The sequence below is a fragment of the Protopterus annectens genome, chromosome 5.part0 (genome assembly GCF_019279795.1).
Source record: "Protopterus annectens isolate FY-2018-M chromosome 5.part0, PAN1.0, whole genome shotgun sequence".
Taxonomy (NCBI): domain Eukaryota; kingdom Metazoa; phylum Chordata; order Ceratodontiformes; family Protopteridae; genus Protopterus; species Protopterus annectens.
This window is the reverse complement of record NC_056735.1, coordinates 625,738,987-625,764,491: the sequence shown is the minus strand read 5'-3', so window position 1 is coordinate 625,764,491 and position 25,505 is coordinate 625,738,987. Positions and strand designations below refer to the sequence as shown.

The following is a 25,505-nucleotide window of genomic DNA, read 5'->3' as shown; positions in this document are numbered from 1 at the left end:
TCTCCCAGGGTCCCAAGGGGGCTAAGGCTTCCATGGCTAAAAATCCAGTACCTTCTGAAAGGGATTCAAGAGCACTAGACAGATGGGGGAAAAAGGTTTACACCTCAGCCACTTTAGCTATGAGAGCACTAAACTGTCAATTTCATATGCTTCAGTATCAGCAATTTCTGATCTCTCAGTTAAAACAAAAGATAACCACCCTCCCTCAACAATCTGAATTGAAAGAAGTACAGGATTTGTTGCACGCCACCGAGCAGGTGGGCAAACATACCTTACAATGTGGGTTTGATTCTTTAGAGGCCTCCTGCAGAGCAGCTGTCACTGGATCAGTTATACGTAGGCATGCCTGGTTAAAGGAACAAAGCCTGCCAGATCATGTTAAGGCAAAACTACTAGATGCTCCCTTACAGCAGGATGCTTTTTTTGGTGTTAAAGCAGAAGAAGTTTTAAAGAAAATGGAAGATAAGGCAAAATCAATGCAGACAGTCAAAGATTTCCTACAAGTACAACCCCCTCGCTTCAGCAGAAACTGGCCAACAAAAAATTGGTCCTTTCCAGCCACTGATAGACCTCAGAGGGGTAAATACAGATGCCCAAGGGGCAGAGGACAACCACAAGCTCAGTATAAACCTCGCCAGTGGGGCACTCCAACCCAGAAGGGAGGAAAAGACAGGTCTCAATCCACCAGAAGGCAAACTCAATGACTTGCACCTCAGCTGGCCAAACAAAGCTCTTTTGTCAGCCCCCCTGGGGGGAAAACTAGCACTATTTGCAGACAACTGGCACATGGCCACAAAGGACAAATGGGTCCTAGACATAATTTTACGAGGATACAGATTCCACTTTCACACCTTGCCAATAAAAAGAGGAATGCCAAACTTGCCACAAAATCAAAGGGCAGTGGCTCAAAAACAAATTACAGCTCTCATGGCCATGAGAGCCATTCAAAAGGTACCAACTCAAGAGCAAGGCCAAGGATTTTACTCAAGACTCTTCCTAGTACCCAGAAAAGAAAATGCTTGGAGACCAATTCTGGACCTTTCAATTCTAAACACGCACTTACAAGTTCCCAAATTCAAGATGCTAACACTACAGCAGCTACTTCCCATGTTGGGCAAGGAAGCATGGCTGGTAACGTTGGACCTCAAGGAGGCATACCTGCATGTCCCTATCAGACAAAGTTGCAGAAGATACCTCAGTTTCATTGCAGGTTCAACCCATTATCAATTCTCTGCACTGCCCTTTGGCTTATCTACTGCCCAGAGTATTCACAAAATGCCTGGCACCAGTAATTGCATACTGCAGACAAAGAGGAATTCAAATATATCCATACCTGGACGACTGTCTCATCCAAGCAGAAAGAAAAGACATTCTCCTACAACATCTGGCTTTTGTGAAGCATCTACTAAATTGTCTGGGGTACACAGTAAACGAAAAGAAGTCAAAACTAGTACCCTCACAAAAAATGACATTCCTGGGTGCCAGCTTGGACACAACGGCCCAGAAGGCTTATCTTACACCAGACAAGCAATTACAACTGACTCAATATTTCAAGACAATGGCAACAAAGACCCAATTAACTGCAAGAAAAATTCTGCAGGCTTTGGGCTTCATGGCATCTTGCATTCTGATAATACCATTTGCAAAACTGCATATGAGGAAATTACAGTGGTACCTAAAAGTGTATGGTCTCAACACAGCCACAGCTTGGACACAGTGATATCTCTCATTCCCTGCCTTCAACAGGAATTTCTATAGTGGGCACAGGCATGTCACCTCAACAAGGTTCAGCCTTTCACCTTACCCCCACCCAGCAAACTATCACAACAGATGCTTCAGACTATGCCTGGGGGGCACACATGGCAGGGCTGTGCATTCAAGGCCTATGGACTGCAGAACAAAGAAAACTGCACATAAACCAAAAAGAGATGCTAGCTGTACAGAAAGCTCTGACAGCCTTCAAGGATCTACTACAACCAGGACAACTTGCAATAAAGACGGGCAACACCACAGTAATGTGGTACATAAACAAACAAGGGGGCACACATTCCTACCCTCTTTGCAGGCAAGCAATAATCTTATGGAACACAGCTCTGGCCTACCAAGTCCAGTTACAAGCTCAATTCCTGCCAGGACAGAAAAACACATTGGCAGATGACCTAATTAGAAACATCAAAGATCCCCACGAGTGGATGCTAGACCCACAAATATTTACAATGATAACTCAAAGATGGGGCCTACCAAATATAGACCTGTTTGCCAGTCCTCAAAACTACCAGCTGACAAAATTTTGTACAAGGACATTCCACCATCAAGCTTGGAAAGTGGACGCTCTCTCCTTCAGTTGGAAAAACCTGACAGCATATGCCTTTCCTCCATTACCTCTTCTCACAAAGGTACTTTTGAAGGTCAAAAAGGAGAAACCTCGAATGATTCTCATAGCCCCAGACTGACCACGCCAGCACTGGTACCCGCTACTGAAGAATATGGCTCACAACCCACCATGGATATTGCCTCAAATGCCTCATTTGCTCACGCAGCAGAACAAGCAGATTCTACACAGCCAGATCAAAACCTTAAACCTGGCTGCATGGCAAATCAATTAAGTATCCAACCTGCACCTCTTTCACAAGCAGCACTGGATGTTATTCTAGAAGCCAGGAGACCAAGCACCAGGAAGGCTTACTCGGACAAATGGAAAAGGTTTTCTGCTTGGAACCAAGCTAAAGGCCAAGACACAACTCAGCCTCATATGCCTCACATTCTACAGTATTTAGCTGAGATGTTGCATAAAGGACTTTCCTTCTCCTCAATTAAGATCCATGCATCAGCTATTTCAGCTCACTACGACACAAATCCACCTTTATTTTCAAATCCTCTCCTAAGGCAGTTCCTCAGAGGGGCAAAAAACATTAGACCACCTAGAAGAGCTCCTACACCAACATGGGACCTCAACTTTGTTCTGGAAAAACTAATGCTACCTCCCTTTGTACCAGCTTTTTCTGCAGACCTTCAGTTCCTATCTTGGAAGACTGCCCTGCTCCTGGCAATAATTTCTGCTAGGAGAGTCTCAGAATTACAGGCACTTATGGCAGTGGAACCTTTCCTCATTTTTCATCAAGACAGAGTTTCTCTATGAACTAATCCTTCCTTCATGCCTAAGGTGGTTTCCAGTGTAGCTTTAAATCAAACCATCCACCTACCCACTTTCTTCCCCAATCCACAGAACAAAGGTGAGAGACTCCTGCACTCCTTGGACATTCACAGGCAGCTTCACTACTACTTGGATAAAACTAAGGTTTTCAGAAAAACTGACCAGCTCTTTGTTTCCTATGCTACAACTTCTCAAGGGAGGGCCATATCCAAGCAAACCATTTCTAAATGGATAGGCCATTGCATACGATTCTGCTATACCCATCATGGGAAACCAGTTCCTCCTACCATTAGATCCCACTCTACCAGGGCAACAGCTACCTCTACAGCCTTTCTCAGGGGGGTTCCTACCAAGGAAATTTTAGAAGCTGCAACTTGGAGTTCTGTACACACCTTCACCAAACACGATCACTTACCTCTTTATTCTAAGTCCAGGGCAGGCTTCGCCACTGCAGTTCTGCAGGGCCTCATTGCCTCCACTAACCCTCTATGATACCTCCACCCTACCTTAGCTTTGGGACTCAACCCAAGTGTGATGACTGCAGCAGGGTAACACAATGAACATAGTACAGTTTTGTACCTACCATAAATGTAGATGTTCGAGTGTTCACCCTGCTGCAGTCCAGGTTACCCTCCCTCCAACCCCTCTGATCTACGGGCTAAATCTTTGCTATGCCTTACTGATGTATTTGCTTATAGCTGAAGGGATTTTGTGTCTGTACAGTGTTCACACCATTTGGTACTAATTTGGATCACCTTTTTTGGGCACCTGACATCTGGGGCAAGAAAAACTGAAGAAAATGCCGCCTGTTGCAATATATATACCCCTGGCACACTGACGTCAGGGATGAGGTGACAGCAACCGACGTCGGACCAAGACTTTGGAAATCCGGCCGACTGCAGGACTGCCTGACGACAGGATAACCCAAGTGTGATGACTGCAGCAGGGTGAACACTCGAACATCTACATTTATGGTAGGTACAAAACTGTACTTTTTGAAAGCTGTTGCTTGGCAACACCATTCAAGCACTTATGCTTTGGAAGCCTGTCAGTTTCTTGCTATGAGTGAAGCAGCTGTGTCACAATCTTATTGAATGCCAATTATATCATTACATTTTAGTCCCAATGAGTAGAATCTAGGTCTTTATTTAATGCAAACCATGATATAACTGATGTGTTGTTAGTACCAAATTGATAGAATACTGCAGTCACTTCATCTGGTATTGTTCTGAATTTCATTTTAATCTGCTGTAAAAGGATCAACTACTGAAAGTTTTTATTACCAAGTCAGTGGTGTGAATAATCTTTGTTTCACTTGTCTTACTTTCCCTTTGGGGAGGATGAAGTGGTAGAGCAGAATAGAATGTTAAATATAAAATGAGGGTATTTTATATAACTAGCTCCTCTTCTGCCATTAGACAGTAGTACCGTATAACACAGCAATGCAAGGAATGACTAACAGTATTTTGTGAAGTGTGTCTGCAAGATTTGTATATTTCTTTAAATTTTTTGGATTTTTTTCTTTCTTAATGTTTTTTTTTAATTTTTTTTGTGTTTTTGTCCAGTTTCATCAGCATGTAACATACCTAGTTGACAGTCTGTGGGATAGTGCAACAAATCTTTTGAAGGACTGGGAATGCATAACTACGCTTCTGCTTAAGCACTGTTGTCATCAGGAAGAAGGTATGACAACAAATTTTTGCTGTACTATGCATTAATGTCTGTTGCTTTAAATACATGTCCTTTTTCCTGCTATAAAGTGGTATGGCTTTGCAAGTTCTGTGGTGCTACAAGTTTGCCTTTCCTGTTTCCATTATAAAGGGATTGTAGTAGCAGTTTCTCCTTAAACCACGATCAACACAGAGACACACGTACACTCACCACAAAGATAGATGCATGTACATGCAGCCACACAGACACACGTGCACACACCCATATCTAATACAAGGTTAGCTGGTGGGATCCATTAATGCTTCAAGTCACATCATATACTCAACATCATCATCATAAATGTTTTTTTTTCTGCATGAGGCTGAATGCTACATCGTCGTGTTTGTCATTGCTAAGTTTTGTGATTAAGTTCTAAGTGCTATCATGATTGTGGTTAGTATAGGCAGTCGTTACGATTAAATGAATAAAAGCAGAAGTATCTCACCCTGTACCCTTCCATCACCCTTAAAATACTTTTGTTTAATGTGAAACAAATTTTTTCTGGTATTCATTGGACATCCGCAGTGGTGCAGCGGTAGTGTTGTTGCCTCACAGCAAGAGGTTCTCCCGTTCGATTCTTGGCTGGAGTGCAGGGAGTGCCTTCTGTGTAGAGTCTGCATGTCCTCCCCGCGGTTGGGTGGGCGTTCGAAAGATATGCGTAAATGGGCGTGCCTTAGTTGAAAGTTGGGCATCGAGCTGGCACCTCGGCATTCGTGAAAATCTACTGCCAATCATTAGTGGACCGGAGTTCCGCTGTGGCGACCCCTAACCGGGAAAAGCCGAAAGACAACAGCAACATCTTTCTCTTTCAGGCAGTTTTTGTGTAATAATCCTTCCATCCTTTGTCTCAGTCTGTACCTGTCCGAGTTCTTGACAGCATCCACCCCAACCCCCACCGCTGGACATGGCTGGTGCAGCACATTAGCACAGTCTAGACCCCTCCTGCTATAGATAATGTCATAGAAGTGATTGACTGACTTGTTTGACCCTTGCCTGCTTGCTTTGTTGCTGCTCCTAGATGTTTAAAATTTGGACAGTAGACTAGAACCAGGACCATTGCATAGAACTAAGTAAGTTGACTGGCTATTCTTTTTTCTCAACACTCTAGCCTAATGGCATGCCATACAACATACTGCTTGTGGAATTGGCCCCTACCGTGCTCTTGGCTGAGGTCGCCCACTGCTATGTGGATGGTTCCTGATCATCAGCACTAACTAACTCAGTCAGAACTGAAGTTAGAACTTTTTTTTTCATTTTTTTCATTAAAAATGAATTGGTCCATTCCCTTGTAGTGTCAGTAGTAAGGAGTGTGAGTCTGTGCATGTAATCAAATTATTTAGAGTTCAGTTTGTAACTTCTCCATATATGTGGAGTGTAGATCTCTGCCTTCAGTTTTACTTGTAACTCTGCAAATTTTCTTGCTCTTTTCAACTCAGATCAGTCAAGTGTTTTGTCAAGTATGTTAGCAGATATAGTCGTACACGATATAAATAGCAATGTGTTCATCAAAAAGTCTTATTTACATGATATAAGTCAGACAATTCACAAGTCACTGCAATTAAATGCAGAGTGATTTTTGTCTCTAAATTTGCAGAAATAACATTTTATATCTTGGAAACTGAGCTTTTGCTGATGGCAAGAAATTCTATTCTCTGTGGGTTGTTTTTTTCTAGTATTTACACAAATTTGAAAAATATACCTGTTTGCATAATTAACAGTGTCTCTTAGTAGACAAACCAAGGGAATGTCGACACACTGTAACAGAGATGAGATGCATGAAACTGCTCCGTCCCTTGAGAACACAAAAATAAAACTCCAAGTCTGCAAAATGTAAAACGAACAAATTGTATTAATAAAATAGCAGGAAAGGCAAATACAGCAACTTGAAATAATGTGATATAAAAACTCTTAGACTTCCTCAGAATAAACTCACAAACCACACTCATAGTTTAAATAGTTTAAATACATGAATAATTGTTATTGGTCGATAATAACAACAAGAAGTTGGAAGCAATTAAAGAGGAAATTATCAGCTTAGAGTTGTTTTTCAAGAAACAATTTGATGCTGATAGTGTTAGTGATTTGTTTTCAAAGCTGATACAAGATTTGGAACAACCTACCAAGGAAAATATAAAGAGAAAACAAAGTAAATTGTTACGGGACTTACAGGCTTACGAAACAAATACTGTTTTTGTAAATTCAGTTTCAGGAAAGAAATATAATCGAATGTATAAGGGTGGTGAACAATATACCAGTGTAAAAAACGCAAATGTTACTACTGTTTTAAAAAAAGCCACTGAAAGTAATTGGTTTGGTTCATACGATAAGCATTTTCCACCATTGGTTTCAGCTACAAATATGGTCCAAAGTAGTAACACAAGGTCAGGTCAGACCAACAAAGATATTGTAGATGTTGACAATATTATTGTGGATGATGAAAATGCCACTAGTTCTGAACTAGTTAACAAAATCAGTGGCAATGGATCCGACATAACATTTAACCAGGTTAAGGCACCTAATGTTGTACACAATAAAAACATTTAAATTCAACAAATACTGTACTAACAAAATGTAAATCCAGTTTCTAGTCAGTTTAGTGTTATTAATTTAACAGATTATGTTTTTTCCTCTGATGAATTAGCTGTACTTAAATTAGGGTTGAATTTTGTCCCCCATTTCAAAGCCAATTATGTTAAGACTGTACTAGATGTTAAAAAAGTTGAATTTACATTTTTTATTACATGATATCACTATTAATAGTAAAGTGTTTTGTAAACCTTCTAAGTATTGTCCTAAATTACATCATACTTTATCTACTTTTGAAGAACTATGTATACAGGACATTGATGCATTGTTAAGTAACAGTCGTAATTATCATCATAATTTGACAATAGCAGAAAATAGAGCTAAAAGCTTAAATCTTTGAATGGCACATATAGATTTATGAAAAGTGATAAAGGGAATAATATTGTTATAATGACTAGTGAAGCATATACCAAAGGTTTATTGAAACTTTTAAAAAATGAACAGGAATATGTTATTATTTCCTTAGTAGAAATTCGTATTCATTCATACTTATATGAAGCTTTGATGGAGGATATTAGTTTTGAGTTGTATGAATTTTGTGTCATAGACCATCAATATTTTTGGGATTCCCAAGTGTCATAAATGCATACTTGATCCACCTTTTAGACCTATAGTGTCTGCATCACATTCAATCACAGAAGGTTTAGCTTTGGTCATAGATGCATTATTGGGACCAATTATTGTGAATGAGAGGTCTTATAGGCACTTTTGACTAAATTAAGTGTATTTCTTTCCACTTTTAAGTTCAATCCAATAAACATACAATGCTCACAGTAGATGTAGTGTCGCTGTACACCTGTATACCATTAGTTCAAGGTATTGGAATATTTAACCATGCATTATAAAGGTTTGAATACTGTATCATTGATTTGTAGATTTTTGGAACTAATATTAGAGAATAATTTTTTTCTATTTGAAAACACCTACTACAGACAATGTAAAGGAGCAGCAATGGGTTCTCCAGCTGCTCCAGCAAACAACAGTTTCTACCATTATTATTAAGTAAATTTAAAATAGTTTTTGTGTGTCGTTTCATAGATGATTTGTTTTTTATTATAGATCAGAAGGATATTGATATTGATACATTTCTTAAATATATCAATTCTTTGTCAGCATATATAAAGTTTGTAATTGGTGGGAAAGGCAATAGAATTGATTTTTTGGATGTATGCTTAAGTTGGGATCAAGAAGATATGAGGTTGCATAGCACCATACATAGAAAAAACACATTTAATAATGGTTATTTACATTATAAAAGTGGACACCCCACACATATCATTTCAAACATTCCCAAAGGCCAGTTTATTAGGATGACATATGAGTTTGAGTATATTAAATCTTTATTTGTAAGCAGGGTTATCCGACAACATTACAGGAAATAGCTAATAATGTTTTAAGTAAAACAGATTTTTGGCCATTATTAAATTTAAGAGAAGACAATATTATTGTAGATAGTATTAAAACGAATAATACTTTGGAGAATAATAAAATTATATGCACACTTGACATGAATTCTGATAGTAAGGGTATTAAAAATATTATTAAAACAAATTAAATGCTGAAATGTTCAACATTTTAGGTAAACAGCCAGTGTTTGTACAAAGGAATGATAATAGTTTAAAAAATATTTTAGGAAAGCACAAGTTTGAAAAAGTTAAAATTAAATCAGTTAAGAATGGCATGTATTGTTGTAATGATTGCAACATGTGTAGATATATAGCAATTGATCCAAATATTTCTATAAGCTCTTCTGAGTTAGTATATGCAGTTCGTACTGGTGTAGTTTACATTGCACAATGTTTGTCATGTCCTGCATTTTATGTAGGCATGACAACTAGGATATTAATAATGCCCTTTTTAAACATTCTTTAGTTTGTACTGTTTTCAAAAAATTTTTATTTTCAGTTTTAGAAGTGTGTAGTATTGATTTAAGGGAAGGTGATTTTTAAAAATTTATTATTACAAAGGGAGGCAGAGTGGCAGATAAAGTTAAAGGCTGACCATCCGCCAGGCCTTAATGATGCTATAAGTATGAAATGTTTTTAAAAATCAAAAAACTGAAGGTAGACAAAATCTTGTTCTTATATCTGTATGTATGTATTAATTATTCATGTATTTAAACTGAGGAAGGCCTTTCCTGCTATTTTATTTGTAACAAATTGTATTAAGTTGATAACGGTGAAAGTTCAGATCGTTTTGGATTTCCACATCCAATTTAGTGATTTCTTTAGTTAGAGCATCAGTGGCCCATTGGTGGTTGTTGTTGTTGTTGTGTCTTTCGGCTTTTCCCGGTTAGGGGTTGCCACAGCGGAACTCCGGTCTGCTAATGATTGGCAGTGGATTTTTACATGCCGAGTTGCCAGCCCTGATGCAGAACCTTCAATGAAGGTACGCCCATTCACGCATGTCTCCACACAGAAGACACACTAGCTGAGAATTGAACAGGACAACGTCGTACTGTGAGGCGACAACGCTACCACAGCACCACCTCCACAGTTATCAGCAGCCCGTTGGTATGCCCATTAATCAACTCTAATAGTTCAAAACCATGTTTATCAAACAGATTTATTAAATCTGTATGAAATGACGAACCTTCTACCAACCCCGTAGGGTATTGCCAAGACCTAAGGCCCTTAGGTACCACTTTGACCTTTTTACATTCATTAAAGTACGCCACTTCCAGTTTGATTTTTCTTAATTTCATCAAACTCTGGTCAAATACACTTAATTTGGATGGTAGATCGAATGATTCAGACGTACCTTGCTCCTCAGTAATGGTCCCTGTGTTGTCCTGCAGGAAAAAAGGTCGATTGAGCCACGTGTTGAGATTGAATGATTCCTGAATATTGTTTATATTAGAAATGGTAGCAGAATTAAGGAGAGGTGGATCGCCTCACATTAGACTACTTGTCAGTATACGATCGTCCTGTATACCCACCCTGGGTAGTATTCTGGTGCCTGAAGGTTGAATAACCCCATCTAAAATATTGTTAGGAGACCCATATGAATTGGCATGCACAGACTGACTGCCAGAATGCACACCTTCTGGGCAATCTGTAGAGACGTTGTTGCCATGAGAAATATCCATAGTATTCACTACAGGATTCCGTTGTGTACCAATGAAGCCATCTAATCGGTCTGATAAGGTATTCACCTTTTGAGTTAATAAGTCCAGAAGCTGAGTGAGACTGATGGATTCTTCCTCCAAAGGGGTTCCAGACGTGAGCAAAGGAGGAGTGTCCATCACAAACAAGCCACGTCGACAAACCAAGGAAATGTAGACACACTGTAACAGAGATGAGATGCACAAAACTCCTCCGTCCCTCAAGAACACCAAAATAAAACTCCAAGTCGCCAAAATGTAAAACAAAACAAAATTTATTAAGTTGATAACGGTGGAAGTTCAGATCGTTTCGGATTTCCACATCCAATTTAGTGATTTCTTTAGTTAGAGCATCAGCGGCCTGTTGCTAATGCCCATTAATCAACTCTAATAGTTCGAAACCATGTTTATCAAACAGATTTATTAAATCTGTATGAAATGACGAACCTTCTACCAACCCCGTAGGGTATTGCCAAGACCTAAGGCCCTTAGGTACCACTTTGACCTTTTTACATTCATTAAAGTACGCCACTTCCAGTTTGATTTTTCTTAATTTCATCAAACTCTGGTCAGATACACTTAATTTGGATGGTAGATCGAATGATTCAGACATACCTTGCTCCTCAAGTAATGGTCCCTGTGTTGTCCTGCAGGGAAAAAGGTTAATTGAGCCACGTGTTGAGATTGAATGATTCCTGAATATTGTTTATATTAGAAATGGTAGCAGAATTAAGGAGAGGTGGATCGCCTCACATTAGATTACTTGTCAGTATACGATCGTCCTGTATATCCACCATGGGTAGTATTCTGGTGCCTGAAGGTTGAATAACCCCACCTAAAGTATTGTTAGGAGACCCATATGAATTGGCATGCACAGACTGACTGCCAGAATGCACACCTTTCGGGCAATCCGTAGAGACGTTGTTGCCATGAGAAACATCCGTAGTATTCACTGCAGGATTCCATTGTGTACCAATGAAGCCATCTAATCGGTCTAATAAGGTATTCACCTTTTGAGTTAATAAGTCCAGAAGCTGAGTGAGACTAATGGATTCTTCCTCCGAAGGGGTTCCAGATGGGAGCAAAGGAGGAGTGTCCATCACAAACAAGCCACGTCGACAAACCAAGGAAATGTAGACACACTGTAACAGAGATGAGATGCACGAAACTCCTCTATCCCTCGAGAACACCAAAATAAAACTCCAAGTCGCCAAAATGTAAAACGAACAAAATTTATTAAGTTGATAACCGTGGAAGTTCAGATTGTTTTGGATTTCCACATCCAATTTAGTGATTTCTTTAGTTAGAGCATCAGCGGCCCATTGGTAATGCCCATTAATCAACTGTAATAGTTAAAAACCATGTGTCTCTTAGTAGTACAACTTAGTGTATGCATTAATGGTAATTTTCTCCATCGTAATTTAAAGCTTCACCTGAACTTACATTATAGTTTATAAGTCAGTCAGTTGTAGAAACATTAATGTCTATGTGTGTATGTATGTATGTATGTATATATATATATATATATATATATATATATATATATATATATATATATATATATATATATATATATATATATATAAAGTATTGCATATATTCTTAATAACAAAAAAATAAACATTGCATGTCTTCAAAATTGCAAACCACTATCAGTATCTCAAAGAAATGTTTATGTCTTCAAATAGATTGAACCATAAATACTGAATCATAAAATAATATAAGAATTAACTATTCAACTATTTACAAAAGAAACTATATGCTATCAATATCTCCAACATAGTGAAATATACGTGGAACAGTGTCATTTTTTTTTTTGTCTCCCAGTCAAAGGCGGATCATTGTCAAATGGGGCCCTAGGCAGGGTAGTGAATTGGGTCCACCAACACAGCTCCACCAGCCCATTAAATGGCTGTTCTCCCCAGTTAACATAAACACTTTTCAAACCTCAGTGTGTGCACTGTTTTCTGCTTTACTTGTACAATGATCACAGATATTTGGATTTAATTTAAAACTTTTATTTCAAAAGCTATAGTGCCAACACTGACAGCCATTTGCTAAACAAAAAATAACAGTCTCATAATATAAACAGACTTAGTATTAACAGTAAACTTCTCTGCCCATAAAACTCACACTCATTAACACAGCATTGAAACCCACCTTCAAAGAAAATTCATCTGGCCTGTGGCAGGTAAAGTTTACCCCTGGGCTGTTGTCAAACCATAGGTCCCTTGCACACATTTTAGGGTCATACATACATCCATGTCTTCTTTGATTCCCCTTCCTGATTGTATTATTATTGCATTAGACTGTGTTTTAAATTTATTAGAGTGTGTTTTAAATTTGTAGTTTTGAACATTTTTTTCCAGTAAGCAATGAAACAAAACATATGAACCAATGACAAAACTGCCTAATTCAAAACATTTTAACCATAAAAGACCACTCAAACGTTTGTCATTACAATCTACCAATGTTAGAAAATATGTACAATCTCTGCAAAAGTAAAAATCATCTGAATAATTCCATATGAAAGATCTCTGTAACTAATGAAAAGGATGCTGCTAGCAAACAACTTTATATTTCAGTGTGTCATCTACAGTTTCAGTACCTGCTGCCCTTGAATAAATTGCCTTCAATGGCTAAATTATAAGTACACATCTAATTGGAAAAACTTACATAAAGCAATATTAGCAGATAATAATGGGGAAACACTAAACAATGATATGTTTTCTGAAGCAGAAAAAGTTTATTTGGTCATAAAAAACTGCTGCTGTAATACAAGTAAAAAAGAAAATTTCTATCCCTTTATTGACTACATAGTAAAGAACTTTAAAGACAAGAGACCTTTTATTTTTAGTGTTTCCTGTAGCATTTACAAACAAATGTGTGGGCTCTTACAACATGAAAAGAATAGGAGAAATGAAAGGAAATGGATTAGTCTTTTGGTACCAATTTCTTGACTCCAATTATATTTAGGAGGCTACTTCCTTTGTAACAAATATAACATAAATCAAAACAATTGGCTAAACATACATTCAGAGAGTATATAGTAAATTAATTCAAAATAAGTCAAATAGTGAAATCCACACCTAGGCCCAAAAGTCTAACACTTTTTTTGCGAAATTAGTGCATTATGCAATAATGATGGATTTTCAGCATCAAGATTATATAAAACACTACGAACGGACATACAAGCCCCAGATGAATCTCTGTGGAATTACGCAGAAAAGGTCAATAAATTCAGATTCTCAGAAAAGGAGAAAACAACAATACTTAAATTAGTTAGTAATGCAATATCATCTCCCTTTTGGAAAATCTTCACATGGAAATTCAAAAGTTTCTTTACTCCTCATAAAGTGGCACTGATATCCGGAAACAAAATATCTTAATGCTGGAAATGTAAAGAAACAATATGTGCAGACTGGGCGCATATGTTTATAGAATGTAAAGCTGTAATCCATTTCTGGCTGGAATTTAAATCTTTCATAAAAGCGTTGTGGTCGAATAAATGTGAAGTGACTGACTCACTGTTATTATTTAATTTTCCGATACCAGTGTACATTCCAGGTACACAAGTGCACCTACTCTGGTCCCTCCTTGCAGTAGCAAGAAAAAACATTGCCTCCAATTGGAAAAGTAAAAAAAAATATACCCATTTGTGGAATTTATATCACTGGCCAAAATCCTATGTAATAGAGAATTACTGACTATAGCTTCAAGAATGACACATAAACAACTTCCTTGGTTAAAACTTAAAAAAAATGTTAGATAAAATGTGAAAGTATTGTCAGAAGCATATCTGTTATGGACACTGCATATAGTTAGGTTTATTTTCATTGTTTAAAAGTATTGTTACACCTGTATTTATAAAAATCAATAAACATTATGTGAAAAAAAAAGAATAAATTGCCTATGGAACATTAAAAAATTAGTAAGCTGATAATATTGCAATAAGAAATAGATGGCAAACCTACAACAGATTCATAGTTACTAGGCATCTCATCTAAAGGAGGACATCCTCAGTACTGCAGCATCCCCACCCCACTTAAAGTACAACAGAGCATCCATCTGCATGTAGTAGGAGTAGAACCCATAACCTTCTGCATCAAAAGCAAGCATATGCTACCTGTTGTGCTACTAACAAAACTTTTAAATTGTATAGCACAATAGTGATGATCATTTGGTAAACAAAATAGATGCACATTGTAAACAGACTTAGTATGAGCAGCAGCAAATTTCTCTTCCCTTGAAGCTCCTCGAAAATGCACTTGAAACTCAGTTCCTTTTTTTAGCAGCTGGGTGGTTCGTGTAAAGGTTTCAGGCTCATGTCTCCTGTAGCTAAGTAGTTGGAGTACATTAACACTATTACTCCATTCTTAAAATTTACCTTTAAGTATTCTGACAAAGAGGTTGACTTCTTAGATGTGAAAGTTAAAAGAGACACCCCTGAACTAATTTCTACTTCATTGTATAGGAAGCCTATCAGGAAAAGTAATGTTTTACATAACAGTTGTATGCATCCTGGTTTTACAAAAGCAAATGTTTTGAAAGGACAGATAGTTCGTTCAAAATCCGTGAGGCAGAGCACCTCGCTGGCCTTGTTCAAGAGGAATCTTGACCAATGGATGGGAGATCGCATATATACCCCAGGGATTACTTCAGTGTCACTGCTTGACAGAGGCACAGCAAAATAATAGGCATAGTTTTATTCAAACTAAAGGGGTGGCGAAAGCCACATAACTATAGGCTAGGCTTGTAAATGCCCTTGGGCAGATAGCCTAGTATGAACCTATGAACCTATCAGGGAATATGATTTTTTACTTGTAGAACATCCAAAAATAGCAAAATATTTTGGTATTCCAAAAATACAATACAATGACAAACATCCACCATTTAGACCTATTATATCTGCTAAACACTCAAAGACTGAAAACATCGCCATTTGGTTGGATATTGTTTTAAATCCAGTTGTTCAAAAATCTGAACATTATCTGAGAGACTCTTGGCACCTGCTGGAGATCCTGAGAGATTATAATACATCTAATAGAGCCATTTATTTTGGAACTTTGGATATGAAGAGTCTTTATACCTCTATAAATCAAGAAGAAGGTCTTAATTATATAAGGGAATATTTGACAAGAAATACAGATTTTTCAGGTGAGAAGATTAACACCATTTGTACCTTAATGGAGTCAGTGTTGGATAATAACTTTTTTAGATTCAATAAGGTACTGTACAAACAACTTTCAGGTGTAGCAATGGAGGCAAGAGTTGCCCCAGCTTTTGCAAATCTAGTCATGGCAAACTGGGAACAAAAATTTCTCAAGTCACACTCCAGTTACAGTAAAGTAGAATTATACTACAGATACATTGACGATTTGTTTTTTCTATGGTCGGGTGATTATTCAGAATTCGTAGAATTAATCGCGTACTTAAATAATACCACTGATTTTTTATTTTTTAAAATTAGTGGTTTTGGTGTGAATATCAACTTTTTAGACTTGGCCTTAGGCATAGACAGTGGAACAACATAATTTAGGAGCAAAATATTTAGGAAGTCATGCTTTGCAAACCAATATCTGCACAGGGACAGCTTGCACCCTTTTCATATGAAGAAGGGTGTTATTAAGGGCCAAATTATAAGATTAAGTAGATTAACTTCAGAATAGGATGTTTTCACTGAGAAATTATTATTCTTAAGATCATTATTCACAGATAGAGGGTATGCTCTAGAATGGTTAAAGAAAATTGAAGGTGAAGTAATAAACCTTAGGAATGGGGTAGCTAAACCTATTCTACACTCTAGGGATTCAATGGTGGGCACCTCAGACATCGTTAGTAGAAGGAGTGATATGAATACACAAGAATTTCTCACTGCATTTCCGTTACCTATAGTTAAGAGAAATGTGGAATATTAAACATATTATAGAGAATAACTGGAAAATTATTATTGGAAATAAGGAATTGGTCTCCGTTTTGGGGTTGACACCAAAATTTACATTTAAAACAATCACTAATATTAAGTTGATGTTAAAAACAAAGAAAGATGTGGAGATTAGTAATTCTCGAGCATGTTCCAATAAGAAAGGAACTTTTAGTTGTATGAATTGTAAACAATGTAGATTCATCAGTAATTCTTCCTTTGTCATCGTGGAACATTTGAGACACACTTTTTGGGCAAAAAAATATTACAGTTGTAATAGTGAGTTTGTGGTTTATTTAGCTACTTGTACTTCATGCAAAAGTTACTATATAGGGAAAACTAAGAGAAGTCTAAAACGTAGGATATACGAGCATACATTAGCTATAAAGAAAAAAGACAAGACAAATTCACTTTCTAGACATGCACTGTCTTGTACTACATTTAAAAAGTTTAAGTTTTTTGTTTTAGATAGTATTGACAAAGTGTTACTGGATGGGGATCTAAATAATAGATTAGAATGCAAAGAGGCATTGTGGCAGTTGCTATTTGGAGCAGATGTACTACCTGGCTTGAATGAAGTCATTAACTTAAAATGTTTTTTAATGTACAGATGAAACATGAGTACTGAAATAATGAATACTTGATAGTTTTATTATTAACTTTTTTTATTTTTTTGCATATGGTTTTATATGTATAATTTGTTTTATATTTATGAGAAATGATTCTCACGTTACATCATTTCCTGTTATTTAATTTAATTTATTATAAAAGGAAGGGGTGAGTCGGTGTGTGTGTTTTTTCTGATGAAGTTCACGTTAATAAAGTGAATGAAAGTGCTAAGTCTATTTGGTCCGAGTGTGGTTCTTGGAAGTTGATTCGTGCTGGTGTTCTTTTTTGGTTCTTATCACTGTTGGATTCTTTCAAGTTTTATTTAACTATATCAATATTACAAAGGAGGTTTGACCCTTGTAAGTTTAGATAGACATCAGTAGTGGCTTTGATTCAGTTCATTGGGATTATTCGCTGTTGGCTTTGGAGGAATGCGGTTTTTCACATGATTTTATACAATTAATTAGATTGTTATATGAACGTTCTTTAGCCTGTACAAAGATTGGATCTTGTACATCTAGGCCAATCACAGTTACTAAAGGTTCTAAGCATGGATGTCCATTGTCACCATTTTCCCTTGGCCATAGAACCATTTGCAAATTGTATCAGATCAAATGCTAAAATCAGAGGTATACAATTTAGTAATCATGTAAATTCTAAATTTCAGTTGTTTGCAGATAATATTAACTTTGAATGATCATGGCAGCTTGTTGCAAATTTTATTTGAGACAATGGAACTTTTCCAGACGATTTCTGGCTTTAAATTTAAAGACAATAAAACATATTACTTATAAATGGTAATAAACATAATATGCATAATCAATTTTCCAGATATATAGTTCTAGATAATAAAATTGTATCTGGGGATTATGTTATAAAATATTAATGGAATATTAATAATTATACTAATAATTTTAATAAAATAAAACATCTTGTGGATAGATGTCAAGATATGTTTTTATTAATAAAAATAATTATTTTTTCCAAAAAATTTTATACCTCATACAAGGTATTTCTCTTCCTCTTTTTAAAGAATGTATACGTCAACTTAGTAAACTAATATTGAACACTTCATGGTACCCCATTAGACCTAGAATACCACTAAATCATTATCTAAAAGATTGAATAACAGGTGGAATTGGTCTTCCAAGTATAGAAATGTATGCTTTATTGTCCATTATTAAGACAGTAATGTTGTAGTTAAATTCTACTTCTGCTAGGTGGTAACAAATACAAGAATTCATTTGGTTAAAATCAAATCACTCCTTGCCAGTTCAATATAGTAGAATATTTTCCAGTATATTTTGGAGAATAAAAATAAACATGCATGTTCTAAACATGTAACTAATACATTAAATATATTTAAAATTATTTGAATAATAATCCAGGATTTAGAGTGTGGTCATTTCTAGTGTATCCTATAGTCTGTACACAGAATAACATTATCACCTTTAGTGTCTCAAAAATGGTTACACATAGGGGGAAAATAATCTATTGACATCAGTTAATGAATTCTGGAAAAGTTCTCTATAGAATACATTATGAGCAAATATGATATAGATAGTGAAATGTGGCTAGAAATACAAACTTTAAGGCAATGTATTATTAGTAACCAGACTTAATACATGTAACTATCAAAGATACTGTCCCCTAATTTATAGAGTTTATGATTACCATAGGAAACCAAACATTAATAAGAAAAGGGTACATATCTAAAATGCGTAAAGTAATCAGAAATACAAAATTATATTATAAAGATATTTTCTGGGATTATTATAGATCAGTTAATAATCAACTTCCCAGTGAAAATGATAAAAAGTTAATGTTAATTTCTTCAAAGCAAACAACTCTTTTGTTGCAGTGGAAGCTGTTTTCTTGGAAATTTATGCATAGAACCTTTATTACTCATCATAAAACTAAATTAATGTTTAAGCATAATTTTGGGTGTTGGAAATATAAATTAAAAGTTGATTGGCAGCATACGTTTTACCTATTGTACATTGCTCAAGTAATTTTGGGGAAAACTGAAATTTTCCTTGCAAACTGTTTTTAATGATAAGTTTCAGTTAAGTAAATCTTTGATTTTGTTTAATGTTCCAATACCTAAATGTGTTCCCAGATCAAAATATTCATAGTTATGGACTTTACTAGCTATTGCATGTAAAGTCATTACTATGAATTAGAAGAGTGAGATTTCTCCTTTGTTTAAAGAATTCAAGAATATTGAACTTAGTTTCTCAACTGGAATTATCTGCAATCAAGATGAGAACTGATAGACTCAATTTGCATCACAACTCCTGGTTGAAAGTTATAGAGCTACTTGGGAAATTGACTGTAATATGACATGAAATAGAATTATAATTTAAATGATCAATAATTGTTTTTGTTTAAGTAGAAACCTATGTAATTATTATTTTTTTAATTTGCTATTATAAAGTTTTTCCATTCGTATAGTTATTTTTTTCTAAAAATGTATTCTGTTATGAATTGTTATAGTCTATATATATATATATTTGAGTAAGGAGTTATAGATGTTAAAATAAAGTCTGCAAAAGGTGCTACAAATGAAAAAATATTAACATAACACTAACTGATGACTGACCCGATACAGTGGAGTGTATCTATCTATGCCTTACACTTTCATGTACTATTTGCAGCACCACCTGCAACACGCTAATGTTAGCAGTCATAGTTAAGTGTTTCTGGAGCTGTTTGTCTTAAGGAGGTACATATGATCCAGTAGCATAAGATATTTGATGACATAGAATGCAAGACATAGATTTCCACACAGGTGTCTATAAGTTACAGTGTATAATGACAGGACCTCAAGCCTGTTTTGGAAGCTTAAGAACTTCAGGTCAATAATTGTTTTATTAGGAACCTTTTTGGCCTTTCTAAATACATGATTGGCCTAGGTAGGTTATGACAGAGAGAACACTGTACTCAGTGATTGGTCTAATTAGAGGTTAGTAATAGGGATAATAACTTTTGACCTGGATGAGATACCTTTAAAAATCCCCCAAATACTGTTGATACATTGCAATAGAAGGAGATGGAGTTGTCAGTTCATATAGCAAGATCCCTGACAACCTTGTCTGTTTGGAGTTGGGTGTTGGTAATACTGTACGTTCTAGATGAGGGATATTTGCCATATGTGATCATACTGCACCTTTTTGCATTTAGTTTAAGCCCTTTCGGTGTGCATCACCACTTTGCATGGAGTAGTTCTTGCTGTAGCAATTTTGTATCTATCAAATTTGGATGATAACACCCAACTTACTCATCATCAAATTTGGTTAGCCATAGGTGAGGATTTGTGGTGTAGAGGTCTGAAGTGTCTATGCCAAGCAGACGGGGTTCCATTACTGAGTCCTGAGGTATTCCACTAGTACTTTATTTCTTGCTGAAGTGGAGCTTACTACCTTTATTATAGGGGTTCTTTCATCCAGTTTGCTGTCTAACTCTCTTATCAGATAAGGGTCTACCTTTAGGTCTTTTTAGTTGTATATATTGCCAGCATGGTGGATACTGTTGAAGTACTTGGCCAAGTCCATGTATGTCGTGTGGACTGATGGACCACTGACCACTAGCTCTGTGACCCTTTGTCCCTGTTTAAGAAATGTGCTGAGTTAAGTAGACATGACATACACTTTACAAAACTAAACAGATATGGGTCAAGTTGTGTGACGTTTTTGATGCCACAGTTTATGATGCCATTTTTGATATGCTGTATGACCTTACAAATTATGCCATTAGACTGATGGGTCTGTAATTCCAGAGGTCTGTGGCAGGGTTTATGCACAGACATTACAACACCTGATGTTCTTTGTGTTTCACTGTTGCAGTCATCACAGTTGGGTTATCCCTGCCAGGGTAGCGCTTGGCCGGCTCGAATACCAGAGACTTAGTATTTCTGCGACGGTTGCTGTCACTTGAAGACTGACGTCAGGTCATCAGTGGTATAAAGTAAGGCAGCCAACACCATTACATCAATCTTTATTGCCGTGGAGCCCGAAACAAAAGCAGTTCGCACGAATGCCAGTCGGCCTCTACCTGAGTTTTCATTTCCAAATTTAAGTTGAAGTCTTAGAAAGCTAAGTACCCCATTGAGGATTCTTTTTTCTTGCACTAACTGATGTCAGAAAAAGTTAATAATTATCTTGCCTGTGGAAAGCAAATACCACACCGGGACTTCCACTCTTACTGCGTCACTTGTCTAGGCCTAGACCATGACGCCCCTTAGTTGTCGCTTCTGTGCTTTAACGCCAGAACTATCCATCGTCAGGCCCTTATTGTAGCCAGATATTTCCGTTTATAGCCCTCGAATTTTGATATAGCTTCGGTAAGCCATCTGACAGCAGATCTTCCAAAAAAGCATAAAAATAAAGACAGAGATCCAACTGCACAGGACCAAACCTTCCAACCACATTTCCGTTAAGCTAGTTGTCAGTCCTCTGGAGCTCAGTGAGGTGCTTTTGCAGCCCCTGATGCCCGCTTTAGTTTGCAGGCCACTACTGAGACCCTTTCGGAGTCTGGTATGCTGCTGAACTTTTCTTCATCTAAGGATCCTATGGTCGTCCCTACCTTGGATGGATCCACAGCCGCTGTGCAGGCACCTTCATAACACCAAATCCAGACATAAACCAATGCCTTCTTTCACAACTACCATTCTTTCAAAAACTACCGAGTTCCTTAGGCCCAGGGGTTGAACCACACCCAGAAAACCGACTACCCACTCTCAAGTGCCTGCTCCCTTGCCTCACTCTCAAATGCTTAAAATGGCAGAAGACCTTATCATGCTAATTAGGGGAAGCCAAGCCACCCCCTCAAAAAGGAAAAGAGGTCTGTCTCCAGTAGTTTTGTCTGAACAAGAGTCAGATGAATCTGATGCATCTGACTATGGAGACATGCAGCCCCTCTCCACATATGAGAATTTTGATGCAGAAGAATCCATTCCTTCAAGGAAAAGTCCTCTGGGGGAGAATCAAGACTGCCCTCAGTCTAAAAAGAGACTGAGGGAATTTCTGGATCTTCCCCAACACAGACCCTTAGCCACCCCCCCTGTCCTGGATGTGGTGGATGCTGTTTTCCTTGAATCCAGCTTGACTCCAGATGCCCTCCCTCCTGCTCCCAGAAAACCAGACAGGTACTACAGAGTCACTGACTCACACAAATATTTGTTTAAAAATCCAACAGCTGATGCTGAGGTCATTTCTCAAGGGCCAAAAGGAATTAAAGCAGCCTCTGCTAAGAATCCCACCCCCTCAGACAGGGATTCCTGAGCACTGGACAGATGGGGTAAAAAATTATACACCTCAGCTACTCTTGCTATCAGGGCACTAAATTGTCAGTTCCATGTGCTTAAATATCAGCAACATACCTTGGAACTCCTTAAACAAAAAATGTCCTCCTTTCCTGCATGTGCAGAATCAAAAGATTTACAAGACTTAATGCATTCTGCAAGTCAAGTAACTAAACACACTTTGCACTGTGGTTTTGACACCCTGGAAGCTTCTTGCAGGGCAGTAGTCACTGGATCTGTCATTAGAAGACATGCATGGCTTAAGGAACAACCCCTGCCAGACCATGTCAAATCTAAATTGTTGGATGCACCCTTGCAAAAGGATAACTTACTTGGTACTAAAGCAGAAGAGGTCTTAAAAAGATTGAAGAAAAGCAAAATCTATGTAGACAGTTAAAGATTTCTTACAGGTTCAGCCCCCTAGATTCAGCAGGCATTTTGCCTTCAGGCACTTGTCCTTTCCTGCTCCAAGTAAAGAGGCCCAGCCTAGGCCCCGTGGAAACAGACCCTCCCCCCAGACAGCAGCCCCAGGGGTTGCAGAGATCTAAGCAGTGGACTACTTCCACTTCAAAACCAGGGAGTTCTAAGCCACTCCCTTATGGTAAGAACTCACAATGACTCGCCTCCTCCTGACTTCGCCTCTGCCCACCTTCACATACTCTTAGGAGGGAAACTGTCCTTTCACTCAAGCACCTAGGCCACCATTACCAATGGGTTCTGAACATTGTGTCTCGGGGTACAAGTTATCCTTCCATACCCTTCCAACCCCAAAAGTGTTCCCAAATCTACCACCAAATCAGTGGGCAGAGGCTCAAAAGCAAATCCATTCTCTGCTCTCCTTGGGGGCAGTAGAGCACGTTCCTGCAGAGCAGATAGGCCAAGGCGTCTACTCCAGACCTTTTCTGGTGCCCAGAAAAGAGGACACCTGGCACCCTATCCTCGATATATCCATTCTAAACACCTTCCTGGTGATCTCAAAATTCAAAATTCTCACCCTCCAGCAGCTGCTACCCATGCTCTCCAAGAATGCTTGGCTAGCCACCCTAGACCTAAAAGAGGCCTACCTAAATTCCCTATCAGGGAGTCCTGCAGAAAATATCTCTGCTTCAGAGAAGGATCTCAACACTTTCAGTTTTCTGCCCTTCCTTTGGCTTATCTACTGCTCCCAGCATTTTTACAAAATGCCTGGCTCCGTCCATTGCCTTTTGCAGACAAAGAAATATTCAGATTTACCCCTACTTAGACAACTGCCTTATTCAGGCAGACAGCCAGGGAGAGCTGCTCAAAGACCTGGCCTTTGTAAAGAATTCACTAACCTCTCTAGCTTTCTGCAAGGAAAATCCTGCAAGCCCTGAGGTTCATGGCATCTTGCATACTTCTCATTCCATATGCCAGACTGCATATGAGGAAACTTCAGTGGTACCTAAAAAGCCTTTGGTGTCAACACTCTCAAGATCTGGAAACTCTTCTACCTATTGTTCCTTGCCTGAGAAAGGAATTTCTTTTGTGGGCAATAGCCTTCTCCTACAAGGGACTGCCTTTCTCTCCACACCCCGCCACCCAGACCCTCACCACAGATGCATCAGACTACGCTTGGGGTGCACACCTGGACGGCAGGTGCATACAGAGCCAATGGAGCCCACAGCAAATCCCCCTGCACATCAGTCAAAAAAAGATGATGGCTGTGCAGCAGGCCTTGATAGCTTTCATACCCCTTCTCTCTCAAAGGGTCCTCCTGATCAAAACAGACAACACCACTGTGATGTGGTACATCAACAAGCAGGGGGGGACTCACTCCTACCCTCTACGCAGGCTGGCCATGACCCTTTGGCTCACAGCCTCTTCCATGCAACTACACCTGTTAGCACAATACCTACCAGGCTCTCTCAACTCCCTAGCAGACCAATTAAGCAGAAAGCTTTTGGACCCAGATGAGTGGCAGCTAAACAGAAGTACCTTCTTCCTAATAACTCAGAAATGGGGAACCCCGAAGGTCGACCTCTTTGCCTCCCACACCAACCACCAGCTCAGCAAATTCTGCACCAGGGAGCATCTCTGCATGGCTTGTAAAGTGGATGCCCTGTCCTTCCCCTGGGTAAACATTTCGGTCTATGGCTTTCCTTCCCTACCTCTCATCCCCAGGGTACTGCTCAAAATAAGGGAGGAAAAACCAAGGACCATTCTCATAGCTCCAGACTGGCCCAGACAGCACTGGTACCCATTGCTGTGCAGCCTGACCCGGCTGCCTCCATGCCATCTGTCACAGATTCCAAACCTCCTAACCCAAGTGTACACAGCTGTACTTTCCTCAGAGGGGCTAGCAACTTGAAGCCCCCTCAGAAGGGCACTAACACCAGCTTGGGACCTTAACTTTGTCTTAGAAAAGTTCACCCTGCCTCCTTTGAACCAGCTTCTTCTGTAAAGCTAAAATTTCACTCCTGGAAAACAGCCTTCTTTCTGGCCATCACTTCAGCCAGAAGAGTCTCTGAGCTGCAAGCACTGATGGCCATGGAACCCTTCTTCATTTTCCATGCAGACAGGGTATCCCTCAGAACTAATCCATCCTTCATGCCCAAGGTGGTATCCAGTGTGGCTCTCAACCAATCCATTCATTTGCCCACCTTCTTTCCTAACCCCCAAAACAAGGGGAAAGTATTCTGCACTTTCTAGATGTGCACAGACAGCTCAGATACTATCTGGACAGGACTAAACCCTTCAGAAAGTCTGATCAATTGCTGGTTAGTTTTGTTACAGGGGCAGAAGGCAAAGCCATCGCCAAGCAAACCATTTCCAAATGGATAGCACACTGCATCCATTTCTGCTACAAACAGCATGGTAAGCCTCCCCCCAAGGGGATCAGGACACACTCCACCAGAGCAGCCTCCACCTCTGCAGCTTTCCTCAGAGGGGTTCTCACCAGGGACATCCTGGAGGCTGCCACCTGGACATCTGTTCACACTTTTACCAAGCATTACCACCTGCCTCTCTTCTCCAAATCTAGGGCAGGGCTTGCCTCTGCAATCTTGGAGGGCATGCTAGCCAGCCCCTAGCTTCCTTGACTGCCTCCACCCTTTTCCTCAGCTTTGGGAATCTACCCAAATGTGATGACTACAACAGT

At 38.4% G+C, this 25,505-nt stretch overlaps 1 protein-coding gene across 3 annotated transcripts in view; it reads left to right on the top strand.

Annotated features, from left to right (window-relative positions):
* Positions 1–25,505, top strand: part of LOC122802711 (cohesin subunit SA-2-like) — a 1,740,876-nt gene that overhangs the window by 701,554 nt on the left and 1,013,817 nt on the right. For all 3 annotated transcript variants that reach the window (XM_044072465.1, XM_044072464.1, XM_044072463.1), the window contains exon 16: positions 4,720–4,837. In XM_044072465.1, the coding sequence (XP_043928400.1) occupies positions 4,720–4,837 (118 nt within the window). The remainder of the gene's footprint in view (positions 1–4,719; positions 4,838–25,505) is intronic.